Source organism: Micromys minutus (assembly GCF_963924665.1).
Source record: "Micromys minutus genome assembly, chromosome: 25".
NCBI lineage: Eukaryota > Metazoa > Chordata > Mammalia > Rodentia > Muridae > Micromys > Micromys minutus.
This window is the reverse complement of record NC_137960.1, coordinates 1,434,555-1,456,836: the sequence shown is the minus strand read 5'-3', so window position 1 is coordinate 1,456,836 and position 22,282 is coordinate 1,434,555. Positions and strand designations below refer to the sequence as shown.

The following is a 22,282-nucleotide window of genomic DNA, read 5'->3' as shown; positions in this document are numbered from 1 at the left end:
GATCCGGTGGAGTTGGAGTCAGAGATGATTATCAGTCGCCTGTTATGGAAGAGCAATATGTGCCCTGTGCAAACATGAGGGTCTGAATTCAAATCTCAAGCACCCGTGTAGACAGCCACGTCTGGCCACACCAGTGACTTGAGTGCAGGGGGAGGTGGAACGGGGAATCACAGAGGCTTGCTAGCTACCAGCCCAGCCTGTGGCTTTCAGGGGCGCACACTGCCCTTATGCTGTTGGCTGTACCACATACAACCAGGGAGGGTGCAGATGGCAGGATGAGGTAAAAAATAAGAACCAAATGGAATGACTATGCATGAGAGCGCCTGAGTTAAAGCTATTACTTTGTGTGCTGAGTAAAATAAATAAATAAATAAAAAGTTTAATTTGGGGCTGGAGAGATAGCTTAGCACTTAATTGCTCTTGCAGAGGACACAGATTCGGTTCCCAGCATACCCATCCGGAGGCTCCCAACCATGTGTGACTCCAGTGTCAAGGGGTCTGGCACTCTCATCCAGCCTCTACAGACACCTGCAGTTCATGGTGCACATAAACTCAAACAGGTGCTCACGGGTGCAAGTGCATGTGAGTGCGTGCACATACACAGATTAAAATTTGCTTTAAAATTTAAGTACAAAATTCTTCCTGCCCTTCAGGCAGCATGTTGTCTCTTTCATCCTTTCTTCAGGATGAGGTGTCTTCGCTGTTGGTCTCCTCTGATAATCTGTTAGTCTTTGCCTCGAAGTCCGTCGGAGCAGCAGTTACTAGTGTGTGGTGGTCCCCTATTAGTTGAAGCTGGTCAGAGACCCCGCTCTACTGCACCCACAGCAGGAAGTCCCTATCCCCGCAGGCTTGTCACTGCTTGCCTTTGTAGCTTCCCTTGGTGCCCAGACACTGAGACCTGCAGGACTAGGGGCTGCCCTAACTAATCCAGCACTCAGGAGGCTGAAGCAAGGGGTTTGCCATGAGTTCTAGGCCAGCCTGGGCTACATAGTGAGTTCCAGAGCAAGGCTGGATAAAGATGAGACCTTGTCTCAGTACAAAGGGTGGTGGGATTGGAGAGATGGGGCAGGAGCTGGGGGCATGCACTGCTCTCGTAAAGGACTGGAGTTGGTTCAGAGCATCTACGTCCAGGCATTTATAACCATCTGTAACTCCTGCTCCTAATGCACCATCTGAACTCTTTATTCACCCCAGGTCCAGATGCTCACATAGACACATGAGCAAACACAGGTTTAAAGTTAAGCCTGGCTGTGGTGTACACCTTTAACCCCAGCACTTGGGCAGTAGAGGTAGTTGGATCTCTTGAGTTTGAGGCTAGCCTGGTCTAAAGAGTGAGTTCCAGGACAGCCAGGACTACACAGAAAAACCCTGTCTTGAGAAACCAAAATAAATATCTCTAAAAATAAAATACAATCACAAGATAAAGGAAAAATGGTCAAAGGGTCTGAACGTGCTGTAAAATGGGACAAGCATAGGAAGAACTGACAGCACTGACTCGAAAATGCACCCGTTTCATGGTGACCCCTTGGCGTGGTCAGAATGCTAACTAGCAGCAGCAATAACGGAAAAAACCACCGGTGAGGATATAGGGAAATAATGTAAATCACTGTAGCCATCGTGGGAACCAACATGGCTGTTCCCCAAACTAGAAATAACTACTACCCAACCCAGTTACCCTCAAAGGACAGGGTGGGTTCCAAGACATGGTTCAGCAAGTGAAGCACCTGCCATGCAAGCTTTGGAACCTGAGTCCACATCCTCAGCGCCGCAAGGTGAGTGCGCAGGTAGACATAAGGGGTTTGCTGGAGCTTACCAGAGCTTACCGGAGCTTGCTGGCTAGCCAGAGTCACTGAACTGAGGAGCTCCAGGTTCAATGAAAGACACTGCCTCAGAAAATGAGGTATAGAGTGATCTAAGAAGACAGACCATGTCATGTCCACATGCATGTGTGCACATGTGGCACGTATGTATCCACGTAATATACTCCCCATGCACATAAAAAGTAACATTCTGCCATGAAAAGGAATGTTTCAATTCTTGACAAACTGGATGGAACTGCAGGACTTTATGTTGTGAGTAAACTTGGGTTGGGGTTCGATTGGAAATTACATTGTGCATATAGACCCCAGAGCTCAGGACAGGTAGAAAGAATGAATAGGACCCTAAAAGAGACCATGATTAAATTGTCCAAAGAGACTGGCTGTGCAGACTGGACAGTCCTCCTTCCCTTGGCATTGTTCCGAGCCCAGAACACCCCTACCCAGTTTGGTCTCACCCCTTTTGAAATCCTACATGGGGCTCCGCCCCCTCTTAGCATGATAACTGATCAAATAGAACCTGCTTGCCATACTAACAGTGACTTATGTGCTAGGCTGAAAGCTCTCGGAAGTGGTGCAGAAAGAGGTGTGGACCCAATTGGCTGAGATCTATTGACCTGAAGATCTCCAGGTGCCCCACCAGTTCCAGGTCAGGGATTCGGTCTTTGTAAGACGACATCGGGTATCTAGCCTCGAACCACGCTGGAAAGGACCATATCTGGTGCTCCTGACGACCCCTACCGCGGTCAAGGTAGATGGCATTTCTGCGTGGACCCATGCTTCACATGTCAAACATGCACCAGTTGACCAAGATTGGCAGGCTGAGACGACCAGCCACTCTCTTAAGCTTCGCTTCCGCTGCGTTGTTGCTCCTGATGATGCTCCCTCGGCTAAGTAACTCTAACCCCTATGCTCCCCAGATGTTAACCTGGCAGGTGCTGTCACAAATGGGGGAAGTGGTGTGGTCTGCCTCTAAAGAGGCCCCTCTCGATACCTGGTGGCCCGATATCATGCTTGACCTCTGCCGCCTCATCGCGGGACTAGATTCCTGGGACATTCCCGAGTACGGCCCTGATTCTTTACCCATGTTAGACGAATCCACCCATTTCCAACGTACAGCTACTCTGGGGTGTGCTAGACCTTGGTCCCGGTGCCAGATGAGACTAACCCCCTTCTATGTCTGCCCCCGGGATGGACGAACAAAACCAGAGGCTAGACAATGTGGAGGGCCAGAGAGTTATTACTGCCAGGCTTGGGGTTGCGAGACATCAGGAACTACCTATTGGAAGCCTACCTCCTTTTGGGATTTAATAACAGTATCTAAAAATCATTCTGAGTCCACTCACTGCCCTCAGCGGGGGAGATATGTTCCCACCTCACAGGCTACCTGCAACAGTGGCTCATGCAACCCTATCGTTATCCGCTTTACAGACAAGGGAAAAGAATTCAAAGAATGGCCAAGAGGACGTATGTGGGGACTCCGGTTTTATGTCTCTGGCCCGGACCCTGGGATCCTTTTCTCCCTTAGACTTAAGGTTGAAACCCCCACTCCATTGGCAGTGGGCCCAAATCTTGTTTAAGGGCCTACTGATGTAGTCACACAACCCCCACCTGTTCTCAAACCTCCCCTAGCCACCACTTCACATATGCTCACCCCTGCCACCCCACACCCCACGTCCCCACCCCTTCCAGGGATGAGCCAATGTATGTCCAATCTGATCCAAGAAGCATTTCAGGTTCTGAATTCCTCCAATCCAGGGGCCACCCAGTCTTGTTGGCTGTGCTTTGCCTCTAACCCCCCTTATTATGAGGGCATAGATATTACAAGGTCCTACGATGTTGTCGCAGATCATAGTTCTTGCAGCTGGCAAAATGGTAAGAGGTTGACCTTGTCTGCTGTATCTGGGTCTGGACTTTGTATAGGTAAGTCTCCCCTTGATAAGGTTCATCTTTGTAATCACACAGCTACTATAAATAATTCTGAGTCTAACTACTACTTGGTACCCCCAATTGAAGCCTGGTGGGCCTATAACACAAGCCTCACCCCTTGTGTATCGACATCTGTCTTGAACCACTCTCAAGATTTCTGTGTGTTAGTTCAGCTAGTGCCGAGACTCCTCTATCATGATGACATTTTCTTTGTAGATGAGTTTGACCACCGGACCAGACATAAGTTACTCTGACCCTAGCGGTCCTTCTAGGAATAAGGGTAGTGGCTGGTGTAGGAACCGGTACTGCAGCTTTGATACAGATCCCCCACTCCTATGAAAGTCTTAGAACAGCCATGACTGAAGATCTCAGAGCCATTGAACACCCCATCTCCAAATCAGAGGAGTCTTTGACCTCTTTGTCAGAAGTGGTGCTCCAGAACAGGAGAGGACTTGACTTGCTATTCCTCAAAGAGGGAGGATTATGTGCTGCCCTTAAAGAGGAATATTGCTTTTATGCAGACCATGCAGGAGTAATAAAAGACTCCATGAGCAAGCTCAGAGAGTGACTAGACAGAAGACGAGACTGAGATACAGGGCAGAGTTGTTTAAGAGTTGGTATTCCAAATCTCCTTGGTTAACAACCCTCTGTCCTCCCTCGTGGGGCCCCTCATTATTCTTCTGTTGCTCTTCCTCTAGAACCTTACATTTTAAATCATCTCATTAGCTTTGTCAGAGAGAAAAAGTGCTGTCCAGATAATGATGCTCCACCAACAGTACCAGGTCTTAAAGAGAAGATTCAGAAGTTCAATGATTAGAACTTACTAAAAGAAAAAGTGGGGAATGTAAAGATGAAAAATTTTAAGTTGGTCCTCCACTCGGGGCCTGAGAACCTGAACTTATGAACACTGTGGGAGTGCCCTCAGGGCGGAAGCCTGCAAGACATCCCTGAGAAGTGCAGCTGCCTGTGCCGGATAAAGAACATAAACTTAATCACTGACCATATCCGGACCACCTGGAAACAGCCCGTGAGAAGTGCTCCTGCCTGGAAAGTCTCTACCCCCCCTCTGGGGTTTTGTGGGTTTTGCCTTTATAAACTTGTGTGATTTTAGGTTGGGGGGGTAGGGGGGCTCTTCTCCTCTCCTCCTTCCTGAGGTGCAGGTTGAGCCCCAGCTAGCTGGTTCCTGAATAAAGCCTCTTGCTCTGTTGCATCAAGCTCCGACTTCAGTGGTTTGTGGGGTGGACGTCGATTCTTAGGATTCGAGTGAGGGTCTCCCTCTTCAGGGGTCTTACACCATGTTGGCAATGGGGCTGCATGTGTGCTGTAGTGTGTATGGAGGGGTCAGAGGACGCTTCCATCTTTACATGGTAGAGTTCCAGGTCTTCAAAAAGAGTTTGAAGATGCCTCCTGGCCGCGGGCCCTTCCTGCCTTCCTTGGCAGAGAGGAGACAGGTGCGGGGAGGGGGGGCTATGTCAGCCTCCATCCAGTCACTTTCAGGTGCCAGTGGCTGTAGCCTTCAGCTTGGCAGGAAGTGGTAAACTCAGGTCACTGACAGGCTTCAAAGCAAACACTTGACCTACAGAGCCATGGCACAAGCTTCTTCCCTGGTACATTCTCAGCTCCGAGGCGACGTTGGGTAGACGCTGGTTCAGGACCTTCCTCTAGAGCCCACACACTCTGAGGGTTGTGAAATTTGCCGTTGGATGCTGCTGGGTCTAACTGGTATTCCAAAAGAGCACTGAACAATGTTATTAAACCTATGACTGGTGGTGTTTCCCAGTGGATGTCTGAAACAGGAGGGGCCCTGAGATGGTTTGGTGTGGAAGAACTCTCATCACCATGCCTGATGACCTCAATCTTTTTTTTTCTTTCTTTCTTTTATTAGATACTCTGTATTTACATTTGAGATGTAATCCTTTTACCCTGCCTGCTCCCATCTCCCCTCCCCCTCCATTTGCCTTCACAAAGGTGCACTCCCTAATCACCCTATCTAACCCATTGCGTTGTCATTCCCCTGCATTGGGACAATGTGCCTTCTCTGGAACAAAAGCCTCTTCCCACATTGATGCCAGACACTGCGATCTTCAGCTAAATACGCAACTGGATCAATAGGTCTCTCAAAGTGAGCACAAATGTTGGTGTTTTACTCCATGGAAGTTTTGGTCCGTTTGGTTGGTTGATAATGTTGTTATCTTCCCTTTCAGCTTCTTAGGTCCTTTGGGATGACCTCAAACTTATATTGATCCCCAGAACCACACGTGGAAAGAGAGAACCAGTTCCTTAAAATTGTTCTCTGATCTCTGCACACATTATGTAGTGCATGCACCTACACAGGCATGCACACAAAACAATGCTGTCCCCCCCTCCCCCCCAATAAACCTTGAGCTTGCAAAATGACTCAACGTGAAAAGGGAATTACTGCCAGGCTAATGGTCTGCTTGGATATTGGCAGTTTGCTCTCAGCCTGAGGAGAAAAAGAAACCTAAGGCTGGGAACAGGAAACTGAAAGTGGAGGATGCTGGCTGGGGGCAGGGCATCCCCACAGCCCAGCTCTCCTCTTACATCCTCCCGTCCTTTGGCCTTTCTCAAGCTGGCCCCCGCAGGACTTAGGGCTCTATCACATCACTCCCATGAACCTTTGCCTGAAACTCTATGAGGATTGGAGGCATGGTCCAGCACCTGCTGGGTCAAGGGTCAGCTGGACTCGTTCCCCTGTACCGTTTGCTATCTGTCTTCTCTCCCCTCCCCTCTTTCTTCTTTGCCATGTGAGTGCAAAGATGAATTCACTTGATGTTGATTTTGGAGTCTGACAAGACAAGGCCTCCACATAGGTCAGCTGGGGAGAGGAGAGCGGGAGGAAGACACGATGCTCAGATGCTTGCAGATGCTCGTTAGCTAACAAAGCAATAACAGTCATTGGGTTTTACCCAGATCCAACTTGCACCTGAGCTTTCCCACCAGGTTTCCACAGAACTCCTCACTGTTTTTTGGCTGCTACTTGGGGCAACTGTTAGGAAAAAGATAAATGGAGTGGGGGTGGTATGTTCTATTGAGGTGTGGTGAGGTGTGGGGGCAAGGAGGATGCCCCTGGCAGAGCCATGTTGAGTCATCCCTTCCCCCGAGGGACCAGCTACAGGATGGTACAGTATAGAATAGAGTTTATTCAGGGCATGGGGAGGGGAGTTAAGAGCTTAGTAGGGGTAGGGCCGAGCATACCTGGCTGTTGCTAGGTAACTGTGGGGTGGGGTTTACAGAATCCCAACAGTGACTACGTGGAACTGCCTGGCTCCCAAACCTTTATATATAATAGTTTCCCAAGTGAGTTCCCAAAGACGAGGCTGTCTCTGATCACGTTAGGAGAAAATAAAATGATTATTGTACAATAATATTAAGAGGTCGGTGTGAGGGGCTGGAGGGGTGACTCGGTGGTTAAGAGCCTTGGCTTGTTTTCTAGAAGACCTGAATTCAATTCCTAGCCCTTGTATGGGGGCTCACAGCCATCTGTAGCTCCAGTTCCAGGGGATATAATGACCTCTTTGGTCTCTGAGGGCACCAGGCATGTAAGGGATGCACAGACATACAATTTAGATTTGAGAGAACACCTGACTGTCACCATCTTGTGACAGGAGCCGTCATGGTGACTGAGCGGGGACCCCACCCTGTGGCCAAGCAAGGACATAAGGAGAACCATATATAAAATAGAGGTGGCTGTTAACATTTTTCTGTTGAAACAAGGGAGATAACTTTATAGATAGCTGCCCTCCCAGAGGTCATTAGCCACCACCCCCTCCCTGCTTGCTGCCATTGACAGACACCTAAGATTCCTTAGTGCCTATAAAAGGAAACCATAAATGGGGGGTTGTGGGACTTGGGCGGTCCAATGATCCATACACTGCCTTGATCCATACACTCATTACTCATAGGCTGAACTTTTCTGAGTCATTTTCTGAGTGGTTGGTACTGTCCAAACTTGGAATTAGAACGTGGTATGCTGTGTGGGATGAGTTTCATTTCGACTTTTTATAAAAAGTGTCCTGACAGGAAGCAGCCTGAGGGAATGAGGCCTTTATTCAGTTCCTAACTCCTAGCGACAGTTATCAGAAAGCCAAGGAAATGGGAATTTAGAGGAGTCGGCCCTGCCACACCGTCAGTCAAAGGCAGAGAGAATGACAGCATACATAGGGGCTTGCTTGCTCAGCTTGGTCTTTCCACTCCTAGAATGGTGGATTCCCCGCTGAGGGAATAGTAAGACTGTCCCCCCCACTGACACGAGACCCTTCCCATGTCATTCTAGGTTGTGTCTAGCTGACGGAGTTCTGAGTGGACCAGAGAGCTTGTAGTCCCCTGGACGTTGTAACATGTTTGGGAAGGTGGCAGGGAGGTGGAATGTCCCCCATTGGTTGGGATGTGCTGCTGAGTACAAACTCTTGCCTGAGGGGGAAGCTAGCAGGAAGAGGATTTATGAACAGCAGCATCTGCTTTATCAGCAGTTAAGGCATAAAAAGTAAATAAAAAGGGAGATAAAGATGCTAGCTTGCATATTCTGCAGCTGGTAGGGTGAAAAAATCCCACAGAGGGCTAGAGAGTTTATCCTGGGATACAAAATCATTGACACCTTGGGAAGACAGATACAGATAATGGGGAGTCAGGGATAGGAAGAGTAAATGATTTAAAAGTTTAGTCCTTAAATAAAAGAAGAAAAATATCTATAATTCTGCATTAACAACAGCCCCATACAAGGAAATTTGGTAACCTCAAAGTATCCCCTTCTGATCTATTAAAATTATGGGGAAACTTTATGCAGGGTTATGGGGAACCCTGGTGGTGTGTATGCAGGAAGTGAGAGTGACGTCAGCTGCAGTGGAGGTTAGCATACCCCACGCATTCCTTCACTGTGTTCTTTCTGGTGAACTTTAAATGCCAATCTGGCACAACCCAGAATTTTGGAGGAAGAGGATCTCAACTGAGGTGTTATCTACATCAGACTGATCAGGATACTTGTCTCTGGGAACTCTTGATTGGTGGTGCTAGCCTGGACAGCTCCATCTCCCCAGGCAGGCTGTCCCAGGCTGTGTAAGAAAGCTGAGCATAAGCCACACCTGCCAGTCAGCAAGCAGGATCTTTCATGGTCCCCGCCAAACTTGTGTGGTGTGAGGTGAGTTCCCTTGTCATGTGTGTCTGGTGTGAAGTGAGTTCCCTTGTCACGTGTGTCTGGTGTCAAGTGAGTTCCCTTGTCACGTGTGTGATATAACAAGCAGGCAACTTGTACACATTGATTTTTCTTGACTGTGGACGTGATGGGAACAGTCGTCTCAGGCTCCCGCCACCATGGCTTCCCTCAGAGACAGACTGACTGCACCCTGGAATTGTAAACCAAATAGACTTTCCCTTCCCTGCCTTGTCTTTTGGCTAAAGTGTTTTTATCTCAATAATAGAAAAGAAACTAGAACACATTGCCAAGGTGATTTGTAGCAGCATGAGGGAAATGCATCTTTCCAGATAGTGGGTCTGCATAGCTAACGTGGAACTTTGGCGAGGCCCTAGAGTGCACAGTAAACAGAGTAATTAGGAACCAGAGGTGCCGTGTGGTTAAGCTGTTCCCGTCAGCCACCCTACCTTACTGAGTAAGGAGCCATGCGGAGCCCCTCAGCTCTGATTTGAAGCTACTGCATTATCGGGATTGCAGTGATTTAGTGTACACAGTTCTGTGCTCTCCTAGAGAATTATCTAATTACAGAAAATAAAGACATCATTGTCCTCTGTGTGTGAGCATGTCTTTGGATTTCATTACATTAGAATGAATTTAAAGGTTGGATTTTAAAGGCTAAAGGAAGATTCAGCAATTCAGAGCACTGACTGCTCTTGGAGAGGATGTGGGTTCAGGTCCCACCACGTACATGCTGGCTCACAACTGTTGTAACTCCAGGCCCTGGGAACTGGTGCTTCTTCTGGCCTCCAATGGCAACACACACACACACACACACACACACACACAGACAGACACACAGACAGACAGACAGACAGACAGACACACACACACACGGTACACATACACACACAGGCACTCCCACAAAATAAAAATCTTTTAAAACTTGGAATTTGAGTTGCTGACTCATCTCTGACAAAACAAAACAAACAAACAAAAAATAAAAAACAAAAACAGCTGCTCCAGCTGGGGATTTAGTTGGTTAAAATACACGAAACCCTGAATTTTGTAGTCAGCACTGCATAAAGCATGCATTATGGCACATCCCTAGCTATCAAGCAAATATGAGGTCAGCTTGGGGTACAGGAAAGACCCTGTTTCAAAGAATAGACACCAAAACAAAACAACAAAAAATAAACACAAAAACATTATTAAGTGAATTTGGTCTTGGGATTAGGACCGATACTCAGCCCTAAGGGCTCCCCACTCATCAAGGTTTCTGTCTCTTGGTGGCCCTGGCCTTGTTTCTTCTACTGCAGGCAAGATTGCCCAGGTGTCTGACTGGCCTCAGAAGGCATGAAAAGATATGAAAACCCATGGGGGCCAAAGGTCCCAGGGCCGCTCAGGTTTAGACATTGGAATGACTGGACATCTTTATGTTACTGTTCATGACTCTTGTTCTATCATTTCAGACAGTTGCCTCGTGGGGCTGAGTAACAAGTTCTGGCTAAATGTCTGGGGTGTTGCTTCCCCAGAGGACACTGTGAAGAACTGGCAAGCCCAGCCTTCCTTGCCTACCTGACTCCTGGTTTCACAATGGAAAATAATAATCCTATAGGCTGGGTGTTTCCTGTTATCTTTATCTGCGCTGAGTGGGAATACGGTTTCCAGCAAGGTAGCACAGCACCGTTGTGCAGTTGGTACTACGCAGATGTTTGTGAGCTGGGTGTATGTTTGTTGTTGTAGGTAGAAGATGCTATAAGCCCATTCATTTCTCTATGGTCATCGTTTTTAAAACAAAATAGCTGGAGAGATTGTGTGAACAAGGCATACAATGTCCAGCTCTGCTGTTTGTTTATCCTTAGACATCCAATTTCTTTAGAGTCCACACAAGGTCATTAAAAGGACTGGGGTGGGTGGTGACTGGAGAGATGGCTCAATGGTTAAGAGCACTGGCTGGGGACTTCCACTCGTGCGTGAGGCGAGCGGAGCCCGAGACAAGAGCAGAGGCCGAACTCGGGATCTGACAAGATGGCCGGGCTGCCCCGCAGGATCATCAAGGAAACCCAGCGTTTGCTGGCAGAACCAGTTCCTGGCATTAAAGCAGAACCAGATGCGAGCAACGCCTATTTTCATGTGGTCATTGCTGGCCCCCAGGATTCCCCCTTTGAGGGAGGGACTTTTAAACTTGAACTATTCCTTCCAGAAGAATACCCAATGGCAGCACCTAAAGTACGTTTCATGACCAAAATTTATCATCCTAATGTAGACAAGTTGGGAAGAATGTGTTTAGATATTTTGAAAGATAAGTGTTCCCCAGCACTGCAGATCCGGACAGTTCTGCTATCCATCCAGGCTTTGTTAAGTGCTCCTAATCCAGATGATCCATTAGCAAATGATGTAGCCGAGCAGTGGAAGAGCAACGAAGCCCAAGCCATAGAAACAGCGAGAGCATGGACTCGGCTCTACGCCATGAACAATATTTAAGTCGATCAGATCATCAAGTGTGCACCACTTCTCCTGTTCTCTCAAGACTTCTTCCCTTTTTTGTTTGCATTTAATGGACACAGTCTTAGAAACATTACAGAATAAAAGCCCAGGCATCTTCATCTTTGGTGATTACATGCACATTAGCAAATCTGTCTTGTCCTGATTCACTGTCGTAAAGCATGAGCAGAGGCTAGAGGTGTCATCTGGGCTGCTGAGAGATGCTGAGAAGCAGGACTCCTGTGCTGACTCCTTTCCCATCATGGTTTAAGTACAAGGCACTGTGAATGAAGGTAGTTGTCAGGGTTAGCTGCCAGGGGTTTGGCTTTTATTTTATTTTTTAGGGGGAAAGTAGTTTTATTTTAATTTTATGACCTTCTTTCCCCTCCCTGCCCCCCTTAAGGGATCTAATTGCAGTGGTTAAATGCAGCTAACCAGTTTTTTAGAATATGCTCTCTAGCCAAGTCTAACTTTAGACGCTGTAGATGGACAAGCTTGATTGTCTGAACCAAAATGGGAACATGAAATAAACATCACAGCCCTCACTAATAACATTGTGACTTTGCTGTCAAGTGTAGATTCTCCATTCCCCCACCCCACCCCCAAAAGACGAAGAAAGGCTTGTGACCATTTTGTATGGCTTGTCTGGAAACTGCTGTAAATCTTATGTTTTAGTAAAATATTTTTTGTTATTCTAAAAAAAAAAAAAAGAGCACTGGCTGTTCTTCCAGAGGTCCTGAGCTCAATTCCCAGCAACCACATGGTGGCTCACAACCATCTGTAATGGGATCTGATGCCCTCTTCTGGTGTGTCTGAGACAGTGACTGTGTACTCACATAAAACAAATAAATAAATCTAAAAGGAAAAATAAATAAATCCAAGTCTGCTGCTCTTCCAGAGGTCCTGAGTTCAACCCCCAGCGTTGACGTGGAAGCTCAACTGTCTGTAACTAGTAACAAACACTTCCTGTCTCACATAGACATGAATAGAGATAAAGCGCCAGCACACATAAAATTAAATCTTTTAAAAAATAAAAGGTTTGTGGGCTGGACAAATGATATTTGTTTTTGTAAATGTTTTAATGGTAGCTATGAATTACTCGCAGCCTCATAGCAGCTTCTATTGTTTGGTGTTAACCATCTGTCTTGGTCTGTCTTGGTTATTTTTTTTTCTCCTTGCTGTGATAAAACACCATGACCAAGGCAACTTATAGGAGAGTTTATTGGGGGTCTTAGAGTCCATGACCACCATGGCAGGGAAAATGGCATGGTGCTGGAGCAGTAGCCAACACTTGTATCTTGATCTAGCATGGGGCAGGGAATGCTGGTGGGCACTGCCCCAACCCGCAGGACAGTCAACAGGAACCTGGGGTCACCTAGGAGAGAATGGGGGAACAAGAGGCGCGAAGAAGGCCAGCAAGTCAAGTGGTCTGGCCGACAGATTTTTATTTTTTCACATGCTAGTTTTATGCAGGCAGTAGAAGGAAATAAGGCCTGGGAAAAGTAAGGCATGGAACTCAGGGAACTTTCCAGTTAAAAGACTTTTCACAATACCCTTTGTGAAGAATTGCTTGAGGAGGGGGATAACCTAGTACAGGAGGGAATATTCTGCCAAGCAGGATCCATTGTCTGGGTGACAGTTTTACTCAGCTAGCTACCTGACCAAAGTGAGATCACCTAATCTCTGGAGAAAGTCCTCTACTGTGAGAAACAGAAACCTAGGCTGAGATCTATGTAAAATGGTGTTACTCAGGTTAAGAAAGTTTCTTAATTCTGTCAGCGCTCAGCAGGGCACTTTTGGCCCCCATGGGTTTTCATATCTTCTCATGTCTTCTGAAGCCAGTCAGAGATCTGGGGAATCTTGCCTGCAGTAGAAGAAATAACAAGGTACACACAGGAGATGGTGAGGACTTGGCTGAACTTCCCACGAGCTCCAGCTCCAAACCAAGGGCCTCAGGGACAAGGGTGCCCTCCCTCCCCTGCACACTTACCCACAACATGAGCATAGCTTCCTTTTTCACCTGTGAAAAGAAAAGCTATGAGACACCAAGGAAACCAAGCCCTAGGAAGTTTCCAGAACTGAAAACAAATCTGTGTTAGAGACTAGAAAATGAGGGGTGTGGCTGTGTTTCCCATTAATGAGCAAAGCACACTTCAGAGAGGCTGAGAGAAAACTCAGACCCTCCCTTTCCTACCTGTGTCTCTCCTCCTCCTCATCACAACAGCCACCACAGCTCCAATGGCAGCCACAGCTCCAAAGACAGCCAGAGCAGCAATGGTCACCATGCTGCTGTCAAGGGATGGAGGAGGCTCTGGGATGGAAAGGGGCAGGAAGGAAAGCTGAGGGTCATGACCCCAGCTCTCAGCCCTGACCAGCTCAGGGTCTGCAGAAGGTTCTAGCTTTCCCTGAGCCCAGCTCTGCACCCACACCCTCCTTACCCCATCTCAGGGTGAGGGGCTGAGGCAGCCCCTCATGTTCCACATGGCATGTGTATCTCTTCTCCTTCCCAGAAGGCACCACCACAGCTGCCCACTTCTGGAAGGTTCCATCCCCTGCAGGCCTGGTCTCCACAAACTCCATGTCCTGGGTCAGATCCTCCCCATCTTTCTGCCAGGTCAGGGTGATGTCAGCAGGGTAGAAGCCCAGGGCCCAGCACCTCAGGGTGACTTCACCCTCAGACCTGGGGTGACGGGTCACATGTGTCTTTGGGGGGTCTGAGGAGAAGATTGGAAAGATGAGGCATCTTGCTTTCTTCTGGGGACTCAGAAGTGTTCATGTGACCATCCTGGGATGGACAGGAGAACTGGGGTGTGATCAGGGAGTCCATAATCTAGACACCAGCTAGAGCACATGCACCTGGGAGGGTCTGTACTTTGGGATGCTTTAGGATGGAGTGTGACAATATGGGGCAGGAGGCTCCGGTCTCTGCAGACTGGGGGAAGGGCTTCTGGTCCCGAGCTGAGTGAGGGCCAAGAGACTGAGGAAAGCTGGTGTCTGACTCTAGAGACAGTGAGTAGGGCATAGAATGAGGTCTGAGACACCATCATCAACACCACCACCACCAGCATGGGTCCAGGGCCATTGTCCAGGCCGATCTGCTTGTGTTAAGGATTAGTCTCCTTACAGGGAAAGCAGCCTTGGGAGTCATTTTCCCTCCTATTCAGCACTGTGCCTGCTGGACAGCGGTCTGCCCGAGCTGTACCCCAAGCCTTTACCCCAAACCCCTGAAGAAAACTGAGAAGAGGTCTCCAGGGCACCTGAGCGCAGCAGTGTGTCCTTTCCCAACTCTAGGTATGTCTGGAGCCAGTCCACGCAAGGGCCTTGCAGGTACGCCCTCTGGTGGTCGGCCTCATCGACATTCTCTGACTTGTGCTTAGAGATTAGTGAAGCCTCATCAGTCGCGGTCCAGGAGCGCAGGTCTTCGTTCAGGGCGATGTAATCCTGGCCATCATAGGCCTCCTGACAATACCCGCGGAGCAGGTGCCCTTTGGGCCCCACGTCGCAGCCGTACATCCACTGCAGCGTGTGAGACTCTGGAAGGGACACGCCCGCCGGCTGTCAGTGGATATCCCAGAGCTTTTAGAAACAAAAGTGAAACCTAAGCAGAATTCTACAGGGGCTTTCTTGTCTGGGGTTCTGGGTAAGCGTTTGGATGAAACTTGGACCCAGGGGGTCAAGATGACCCAGACCCGTCTCAGGGGACATGGAGGGATCCTGTGTGAGATCCCGACCGCACTCACCGTCGTCGCTCTGATTGTAGTAGTGGAGCAGGGTCCTCAGGTTCACTTTGAAGTTTTTCCCCATGGCCCTGGCTTTCCGAGTCTCCCGCTCCCAATACTCCGGCCCCTCCTGCTCCATCCACCGCGCTCGGGGCTCCATCCTCGGCTTCTTCGCGTCGCTGTCGAAGCGCACGAACTGCGTGTTGTCCACGTAGCCGACGACTATGAACCTGGGCTCCCCGAGGCCGGGCCGGGACACGGCGGTGTGGAAATACCGCAGCGAGTGTGAGCCTGGGGGCGGCGCGTGGTGAGGCCCCGACCTCCTCCAGGCTCAGGGTCCCAGGTAAAGGCAGAGGAGGAACTGGGACAGGGCGGCAGAACTTGGGGTGCTGCCCCCGACTTCCCTCCCCCGACTCCCACCCCCTATCTCCACCCTCACTGTCTTTTTCCGCTCCCCATCCCTCCCCTCACTCACTAATCCCGTCTCTGGTCAGCAGCAGGAGCAAGTAGGCAAAAGATAACACCCTCATTCCTGCGGACTGTGAAGAGCCTGAATGTGGGTTGTGTGACTGTTGACTTCGTACTCTGGAACCTTTGCGGCTCTGATTGGCTTAGATAGAAATTAGGCGTCCAACAGGAGAACTGAGACTGCATTAGTTGTATCTCAATGAAAGAGAAAGCATTGGGAACCGTGTACACGACCGGAACTATCTTCTCTGGTACTTACGCTCTTGGGCACACTGTTCCTCCAAGTCTTATTACAGAGTCTGAGCAAGCTTCGGCTTAATTAGTTAATTAATTAACTTTGCGTCCTGACCACAGTTTCCCCTTCCTCCTCATTTCCCAGTCCTTCCACTCACCCATCCCTCCTCCATTTCTCTTCAAAAAGGGGGAGGCTTCCCAATGGAGATCAGCCAGCCCTGGCATATCAAGTTGTAGTTATTTTATAAATCATGTTTATATGTGTGTTTGTGTGTGGATCTATGAGTGCAGTGCCTGAGGAGGACCAAACAGAGGGCCAGATTCCCTGGAGCTGGAGTTTCAGGTGGTTGTGAGCTGCCTCCTGAGGGCTGGGGACCACGACCTCAGGTTCTTTGCATGATCTGGGTGTGCTCTCTTAACAGCTGAGCCATCTCTCCAGTCTGCAGATGGATTCTGTTTAGTCCTCTGTCTATGTAAACATGCAACGCTGTAACTCTACAAATGGTGGTTCTTAGATGGTTGATTATAATGTAACTGTTAGGATTCTATAAACCCCACCCCTCAGTTAACCTGGCAACAGCCAGGTATGCTCTGCCCCAGTTACCTGACACTATAAAGGGGCTGTTTACCCCCTCCTCTCTCTTGCTTCCTCTTTTGCTTTCTTGTTCTTGTTCTCTTGCCTTCCTCTCTCTCTTGTTCTCCCACCCTTCCCCCTCCTCTTCCCTTTCCCTTCCCCCCTCTCTCTCCACGTGCTCATGGCTGGCCTCTACTCTTCTACTTCTCTATTTCTTTCTTCTCTCTCTCTCTGCCTCTACTACCCCCATGCTCTGAATAAGCTCTATTCTGTACTATATCGTTGTGTGGCTGGTCCCTCGGGGGGAAGGTGTAAGGAAAAGTCACAGGGCACCAATGTTGTGAGAGGATAACGATCCGAGTCACGGCACCAATGTTAGGGGAAGGATGAAGAGAGTGGGGGGCATATGGCCCGTGGAGGTGCGGCGAGGCCTGAGGGGAAGGGAGATGCCTCTGGGGGGCCCATGTTGGGAATCCCTTCCCTGAGGGACCAGCCACACAACAGTATAGTACGGAATAGTTTATTCAGGTCATGGGAGAGTTAAGAGGGTGGTAGAGGCAGAGAGAGAGAGAAGTAGAGGAGTAGAGGCTGGCCATGAGCACGTGGGAGAGAGGGGGGAAGGGAAAGGGGAGAGCAAGGCTGCAAGAGCACAAGGGCAGGAGAGGCCAAGAAAGAGAGGAGGGGTCAAGCAGCTCCTTTATAGTGTCAGGTCACTGGGGCGGAGCATACCTGGCCACTGCTGGGTAATTGAGAGGTGGGGTATACCTGGCTGTTGCTAAGTAACTGAGGGGTGGGGTTTACAGAATCCCAACAGAAGGGATTCCCAACATGGGCCCCTCAGAGGCATCTCTCTTGCCCCCAGGCCTTGCCACGTGTCCATGAGCCATACCCCACTCTCACCCTCTTCATCCTTTTCCTAACATTGGTGCTGAAATCCGGGTCGTCATCTTTTAACAACAGTAACTCCACCATGGAAAGTTTCTATCTTGCTATGCTAAAACCACCGGGTCAATGCGACATGTATTCACTTATATGTGGATATTAGCCATTAAATAAATGGTAACCAAACTACAGTCTTTAGACCCAGAGAGGTTAAGTATAGAGGAAGGGACACAAGGATCTCCCTGGGAGGAAAACTAGGTTAGATTTTATGGCTGGGCTGGGGGTAGCACAGGAACAGGATGATCAGGTGCGGTAGAAGAGGTTGGGGGACAGAATGTGGGAGAGACAGCTCGAACTGAGGGAAACTTAGTGGAAACTTCGTACAATATGAGTGTTTAAATAATAAGGGAGATGGAAATCACCAAACCAAATCCAGGCTGTTTGGTTAAATCTCCACAGACTGACAGCAGGGCCCCATTTCTGAAGACAAACCCTCTTCTGGGCTGCAGGTGTACATGTAGGCAGAACACTGCATACATAATAAATAAACAATTAAAAAAGGTTTGACCTGATAGGTTCTTGCTCAATTTTGAGATGTTTGATATAAACCAGGGCCGTAGCCAAGAAGGCTTCCACACTTCTTTGTGTGTCCCCCTTTTCTGGCTGGGAATGAATTCAGGGCCTCATAAATGACAGGCAAGTGCTGTACACTAAGGTTCATTGCTATGTGTGGGTTTGCCACCCAGAGCTTTTCGGTGTCACTGGGTCTTTGATGGGAGAGTTGGGGACGAGGAAGGCAGCATTTGACACACACCTCAGTGGCCCAAACTGGATTGTTTACAGGACCTTTGCAAAGCTGATCCAACAAGGGCCACAAGAACCACATGTGGCGCTGGCTACACTGCTTGAGCCACAGTGGGCATGGGAGGCACCGGAGACCTGGCTGGGTTTGGTTGTCTATGGTAACCAAACACACAGGCTCTTAATGCTTGCTGAAGCAGGTGCCTTGGAGAACACTCAGGACCCAGTCAGGGGACCCAGGAAACACATGGCTGGATCCTTGCGGAGCAGCGGTGCTAGGAGAAAAAAAACCAAAACCGTTAATGGTGGCAAGTTTATGAAGGGTCTAAGGTTAAGTGGCAACGTTTACAAATGGTGGAACACAGAAAGTGGAAATGATTCCCCTGGGGCTGTCTGTCTACATCACAGCCTGAGAGATGATAAAAGTGTGACTGGAACAATGGGGGAGGAGAGGAGCAATTTTATCTTTCTATCCTATAAAGGCTCAGCTATTCTCCATATTGAAGGATTTGTGTGTATATGGCGCAAATAGGGCAGCAGATAAACATTGCTAATCATATTTGGTCTGCATTAAGTACTCCGGGCCAGAGGTTCCCGCTGCAGGACGTAATTACCCAGTGACTAGCCACAGCAGAGGGGCGGACTAAGCTTTGAATGCCTTTTGTTCCGGCCCCACTCTCCTGATTGGTGGAGATGAACAGGAAGGTAGCTTTTGGGGCGCGCACCTGTTATTGCCTTCTCAGATGTGATCCCAAAAACTACACTCTGTAGAAATCAGGAAATGGAAAGAGAATTCACGGAAAGTGGCCACAGATCTCACCCTCCAGCCTTAAAGGACTTCCTAGAACAGGATGAATTTGTTTTGTAAACTCGTGTAGCTAAATTGTTGCCGTGAAAGCCTTTTCAGCCAGGAGCAAACTGCCACCTGGTGGCCACCTTCAGAATCAGTTGTCTGGTCGTCTCTGTGGTGTGTTGGGATAAGTTCTCTGTTCAAAGTTCATGGTTGTCTCTTTTTTAAAAAAGGAACTAGGAACTAAGAAAAAGGAACCTGGAACTAGGGAGAGTGACCCCATTATCTTGTAAGGAATGTCATTGCCTAATGCCTTCCCCAGTCTAAGTCAGATGGCAGATACTTCAGCTGGGCCACAAGAACGTGAGATGTCCAGTTGTCAGTTCTCAGATGGACTCCGCAGTGTGCTCACAGGACCAGTATGGAGCCAGCCATCCTGACGATTGTGTGGGAACTTCTTTCCTTTTATCAATATGCCAAAGTAAGATTTTTATCTCATAGAGAGCAAAACAGAGATGTGGTATTATTGAGCTGTTTTAGTAATGGGTCTTACAAACAAATGCAAGAATCATAGCTTGCAAATAACTCAAGATGGAATCCTTAACTCCAAGAGTTAAGGTAGCAAAGGGATTTAGAAAGAATATTTGTAAAACAACCCATTAGTTTGCCACGGAATTTTGTTGTATGTGGCAATTTATACAGACTTTCCCACTCAGACATTTAACTGTAATCTTGTCAAAACTTGATTTTCTATTGCTTTAAAAAATACTAGAATGGGGGGCTGCTGAGGTGACTCTGTGGTTAAGAGCACTGGCTGCTCTTGAGATGGCCTCTGTTTGAATCCCACATTTAGAAGGCAGTTCACTACTGTGGTCACCGATGAAATAAATATTGAATATTTGGTTTTGGAAAAAGAAAAGACACACAGAAGAATCAACAATGTTTTAGATCTGGACTTGTTTGATGTTTTTCTTAAAGGTATATTTGCTTTTTAATTAATTAAGTTGTTAAGTTGTTTGTTTATTATATTTCTTGAGACAGTTTCTCTGTGTAACCCTGGCTGTCCTGGAACTCACTCTGTAGACTAAGCTGGCTTTGAACTCAGAGATCCACCCATCCCTGCCTCCCAAGTGGTGGGATTAAAAGCGTGCCACCAGCAGCTGCTTTTTTCTTCCTTATCTTTCTCTTTTCTTGGCACTTCTCTTAATCTCCTGCTGAAAGTCTGCATCAAAATGCTTTGATTGATTCTTCTTCATGGCTCCTCCTAGGTGGTGGGTTATGTCAAGATGAAGCTGAGTATCTCCTTCCCAGCCACCGGCTGCCAGCAGCTCCTGGACAATGAATGCAAGTTTTATACATTCCACCAGAAGCAAATGGTTAAAGAAGTAGTTGCTGAATCTCTGGGTGAATACTCAAGGACTACGTGGTCTGAACCAGTGGTGGGAACAGCAAAGAAGGGTTTCCCTTGCAAGCTCCCAGGGAGGTGTCTGGACCACAGCAAAGAGCGCCTGCTACTTTGTAACACTCTTGTTTGAGACCAAACAAAACGGGAGAGAGGTAGTCCAAGTCCGCCCAGACCGGTGCCAGTCTGAATCCTCAAGTTGGTTGTCATAAGCAGAGGAGAAAAGGAGATTCTTGGACTGACAGATATTACTGTGCTTCACAGTTGGGGCCCCAAAGAACTGCAGAATCTGAAAACTCAGTCTTTCTAAAGAAGCTGATGGTGTCTGTCAGCACATCAGGAAGTAAGCAAAAAAGGTAAGAAGCCCAGGACCAAAGTTCCCAAAGACCCAAGATCCAGCATCCCCATGTGTCCTGCAGCAAAACACCAGAGTATTGTTCTGTAAAAATGGTGTGCTATGGAGACCAAGGGGAGGCTGCAGAGCTAAGTGAATGCCCAGAGAATGAAGGAAGCCAAAGCAGACTTCCAAGAGATGTAGGCTGCTTCTACTTCTAAGTAAAAAAAAAAAAAAAAAAGAGTAGCAAAAAAGATCCAACTTTCAAAACATACTTTTTGGGGAGGGCAGCCAGACGGCTCAGTGGGTAAAGGCACTTATATCCAAGTCAGCTGACCTGAGTTCCATCCCTGGGACCTACTTGGTGGAAGAAGAGAACGAACTCCAGCAACTTGTCCTCTGTCTCCCACACATGTGCTACAGCTCTCACGTGTACATATACAGTAAATAAATAGATTTAAGCCACCTTAAAATTAAAAAAATAAAATTTTTTTATTAAACCCCATCTCTACTAGTCCACAATTTTTTTCCTGCATCAAAGCCATTGATCCCAATTTGACCTGGTTAAATGTCCCGGAAACATTGGGGGACAGTACCCAGAGTGCTGTGGGTAAGAGGGTGGAGCTTGGTCTCCCTGGGCCCCTTGACACCATGACAAAATGTCTGATGAGAAACCACTTAAAGAAGAGAGAAGTGGTCAGATCTTCAAGACAGAAAGGTGGGACCTGTTTCTGTTCAGGGTGGCAAGAACTGGCCTGCTCATGCCCTGGTCATGAAGGAGAGGAAGGGGGACTTTAGTGTTCTTCTGGCTTTCTCTTGAGACTCTTGAGCTGATCAGTGGGGCCTCCTGTATCCCTTGTTGGTTAACCTCTAGAAACGCCCTCACAGTCTCCCAAAGGGGCATCTCCCAGGTGATTCTAAATCCAGTCAAGCTGACAGTGAAGATTCGCCAACTGATGGGAACAAAAACTGTTCTTCAGTAGCGGCTGCAGGTGATCCCACAGGGGCAGTGGGCAAGGCGGCACAGCTGAGTGTGCTCTCCTGAGTGAGGAGGCTAAGCAAAGCCTTTTGAAAGCCACAGGGAGACAACACCCACAGTGTGTGTGTGTGTGTGTGTGTGTGTGTGTACGTGCGCGTGTGCGCGGGGGACTGGGGGCAGAATGATACCTCTTTTAGGGTGACCAGTTAAGCAATCCTGGTATTCCAAAGGAGAAGCCTAGAAGAGTCTTACAGAACTTCATCTTCCAAAAGGAATCCTCCATCTCCTACAAGAGTCAGAGCAGATTCAGTTACTGTAACTGGTGATGTTCCAAATAGCTCACTCCTCACTCCAAGTGTCCAAATCCAAAGACTCTCCACATCCCCACGTTTTACCTTGTCACCCACAACAGTATCGCTCGAGTCTTCGGGACTGTCTTTGCCTAGGGAAGAACAAAACAGGATCCAGTCAGACTTCTGAAGACTGAAGGCTAACAGAGGAATTGTGGGGCTGGGTGGGCTCTCATGGGCTCCAAGAGTCTCAGAGATCACCCCTCACCACACTCACCTGCTTCCTGGGTATGGTGTCTTCCTCTCCCACCTGAGGAAAGAAGACCGTGTATGGGTGGCAGGGAAGCAGGGAGTCTAAGGGTCTCAACCAGTGGTTCTCTCCCTCCCTTTGATACACTACCGCATGTTGTGGTGACCCCCCCACCATAAC

General features: G+C 48.3%; 3 protein-coding genes across 3 annotated transcripts in view; 1 reads left to right on the top strand and 2 right to left on the bottom strand.

Moving 5' to 3' along the window:
• Positions 1–10,923: 10,923 nt before the first annotated feature.
• On the top strand, positions 10,924–11,693 carry LOC308437051 (ubiquitin-conjugating enzyme E2 N-like; the record flags this gene model as incomplete). Its single annotated transcript, XM_080938098.1, has 1 exon — positions 10,924–11,693. One exon carries the CDS (start codon positions 10,924–10,926, stop codon positions 11,377–11,379), a length of 456 nt encoding a protein of 151 aa, XP_080794224.1. The 3' UTR covers positions 11,380–11,693.
• Positions 11,694–12,854: 1,161 nt separating this feature from the next.
• Positions 12,855–15,652, bottom strand: LOC308437029 (H-2 class I histocompatibility antigen, D-37 alpha chain-like). Its single transcript, XM_080938073.1, has 7 exons — positions 15,574–15,652; positions 15,120–15,389; positions 14,637–14,912; positions 13,818–14,093; positions 13,574–13,690; positions 13,370–13,399; positions 12,855–13,243 (listed from the first exon to the last, which is right to left on the bottom strand). The coding sequence occupies exons 1-7, from the start codon at positions 15,626–15,628 to the stop codon at positions 13,203–13,205; spliced, it is 1,065 nt and encodes a 354-aa protein (XP_080794199.1). The 5' UTR covers positions 15,629–15,652; the 3' UTR covers positions 12,855–13,202.
• Positions 15,653–21,174: 5,522 nt separating this feature from the next.
• LOC308436729 (uncharacterized protein) overlaps positions 21,175–22,282 on the bottom strand; it is a gene marked incomplete at its 5' end in the record, with an annotated part of 45,341 nt that continues 44,233 nt past the window's right edge. The window contains 4 exons of the mRNA XM_080937716.1: positions 21,175–21,536; positions 21,751–21,848; positions 21,958–22,004; positions 22,130–22,162. Of these exons, the coding sequence (XP_080793842.1) occupies positions 21,756–21,848; positions 21,958–22,004; positions 22,130–22,162 (173 nt within the window). The 3' untranslated portion in view covers positions 21,175–21,536; positions 21,751–21,755. The remainder of the gene's footprint in view (positions 21,537–21,750; positions 21,849–21,957; positions 22,005–22,129; positions 22,163–22,282) is intronic.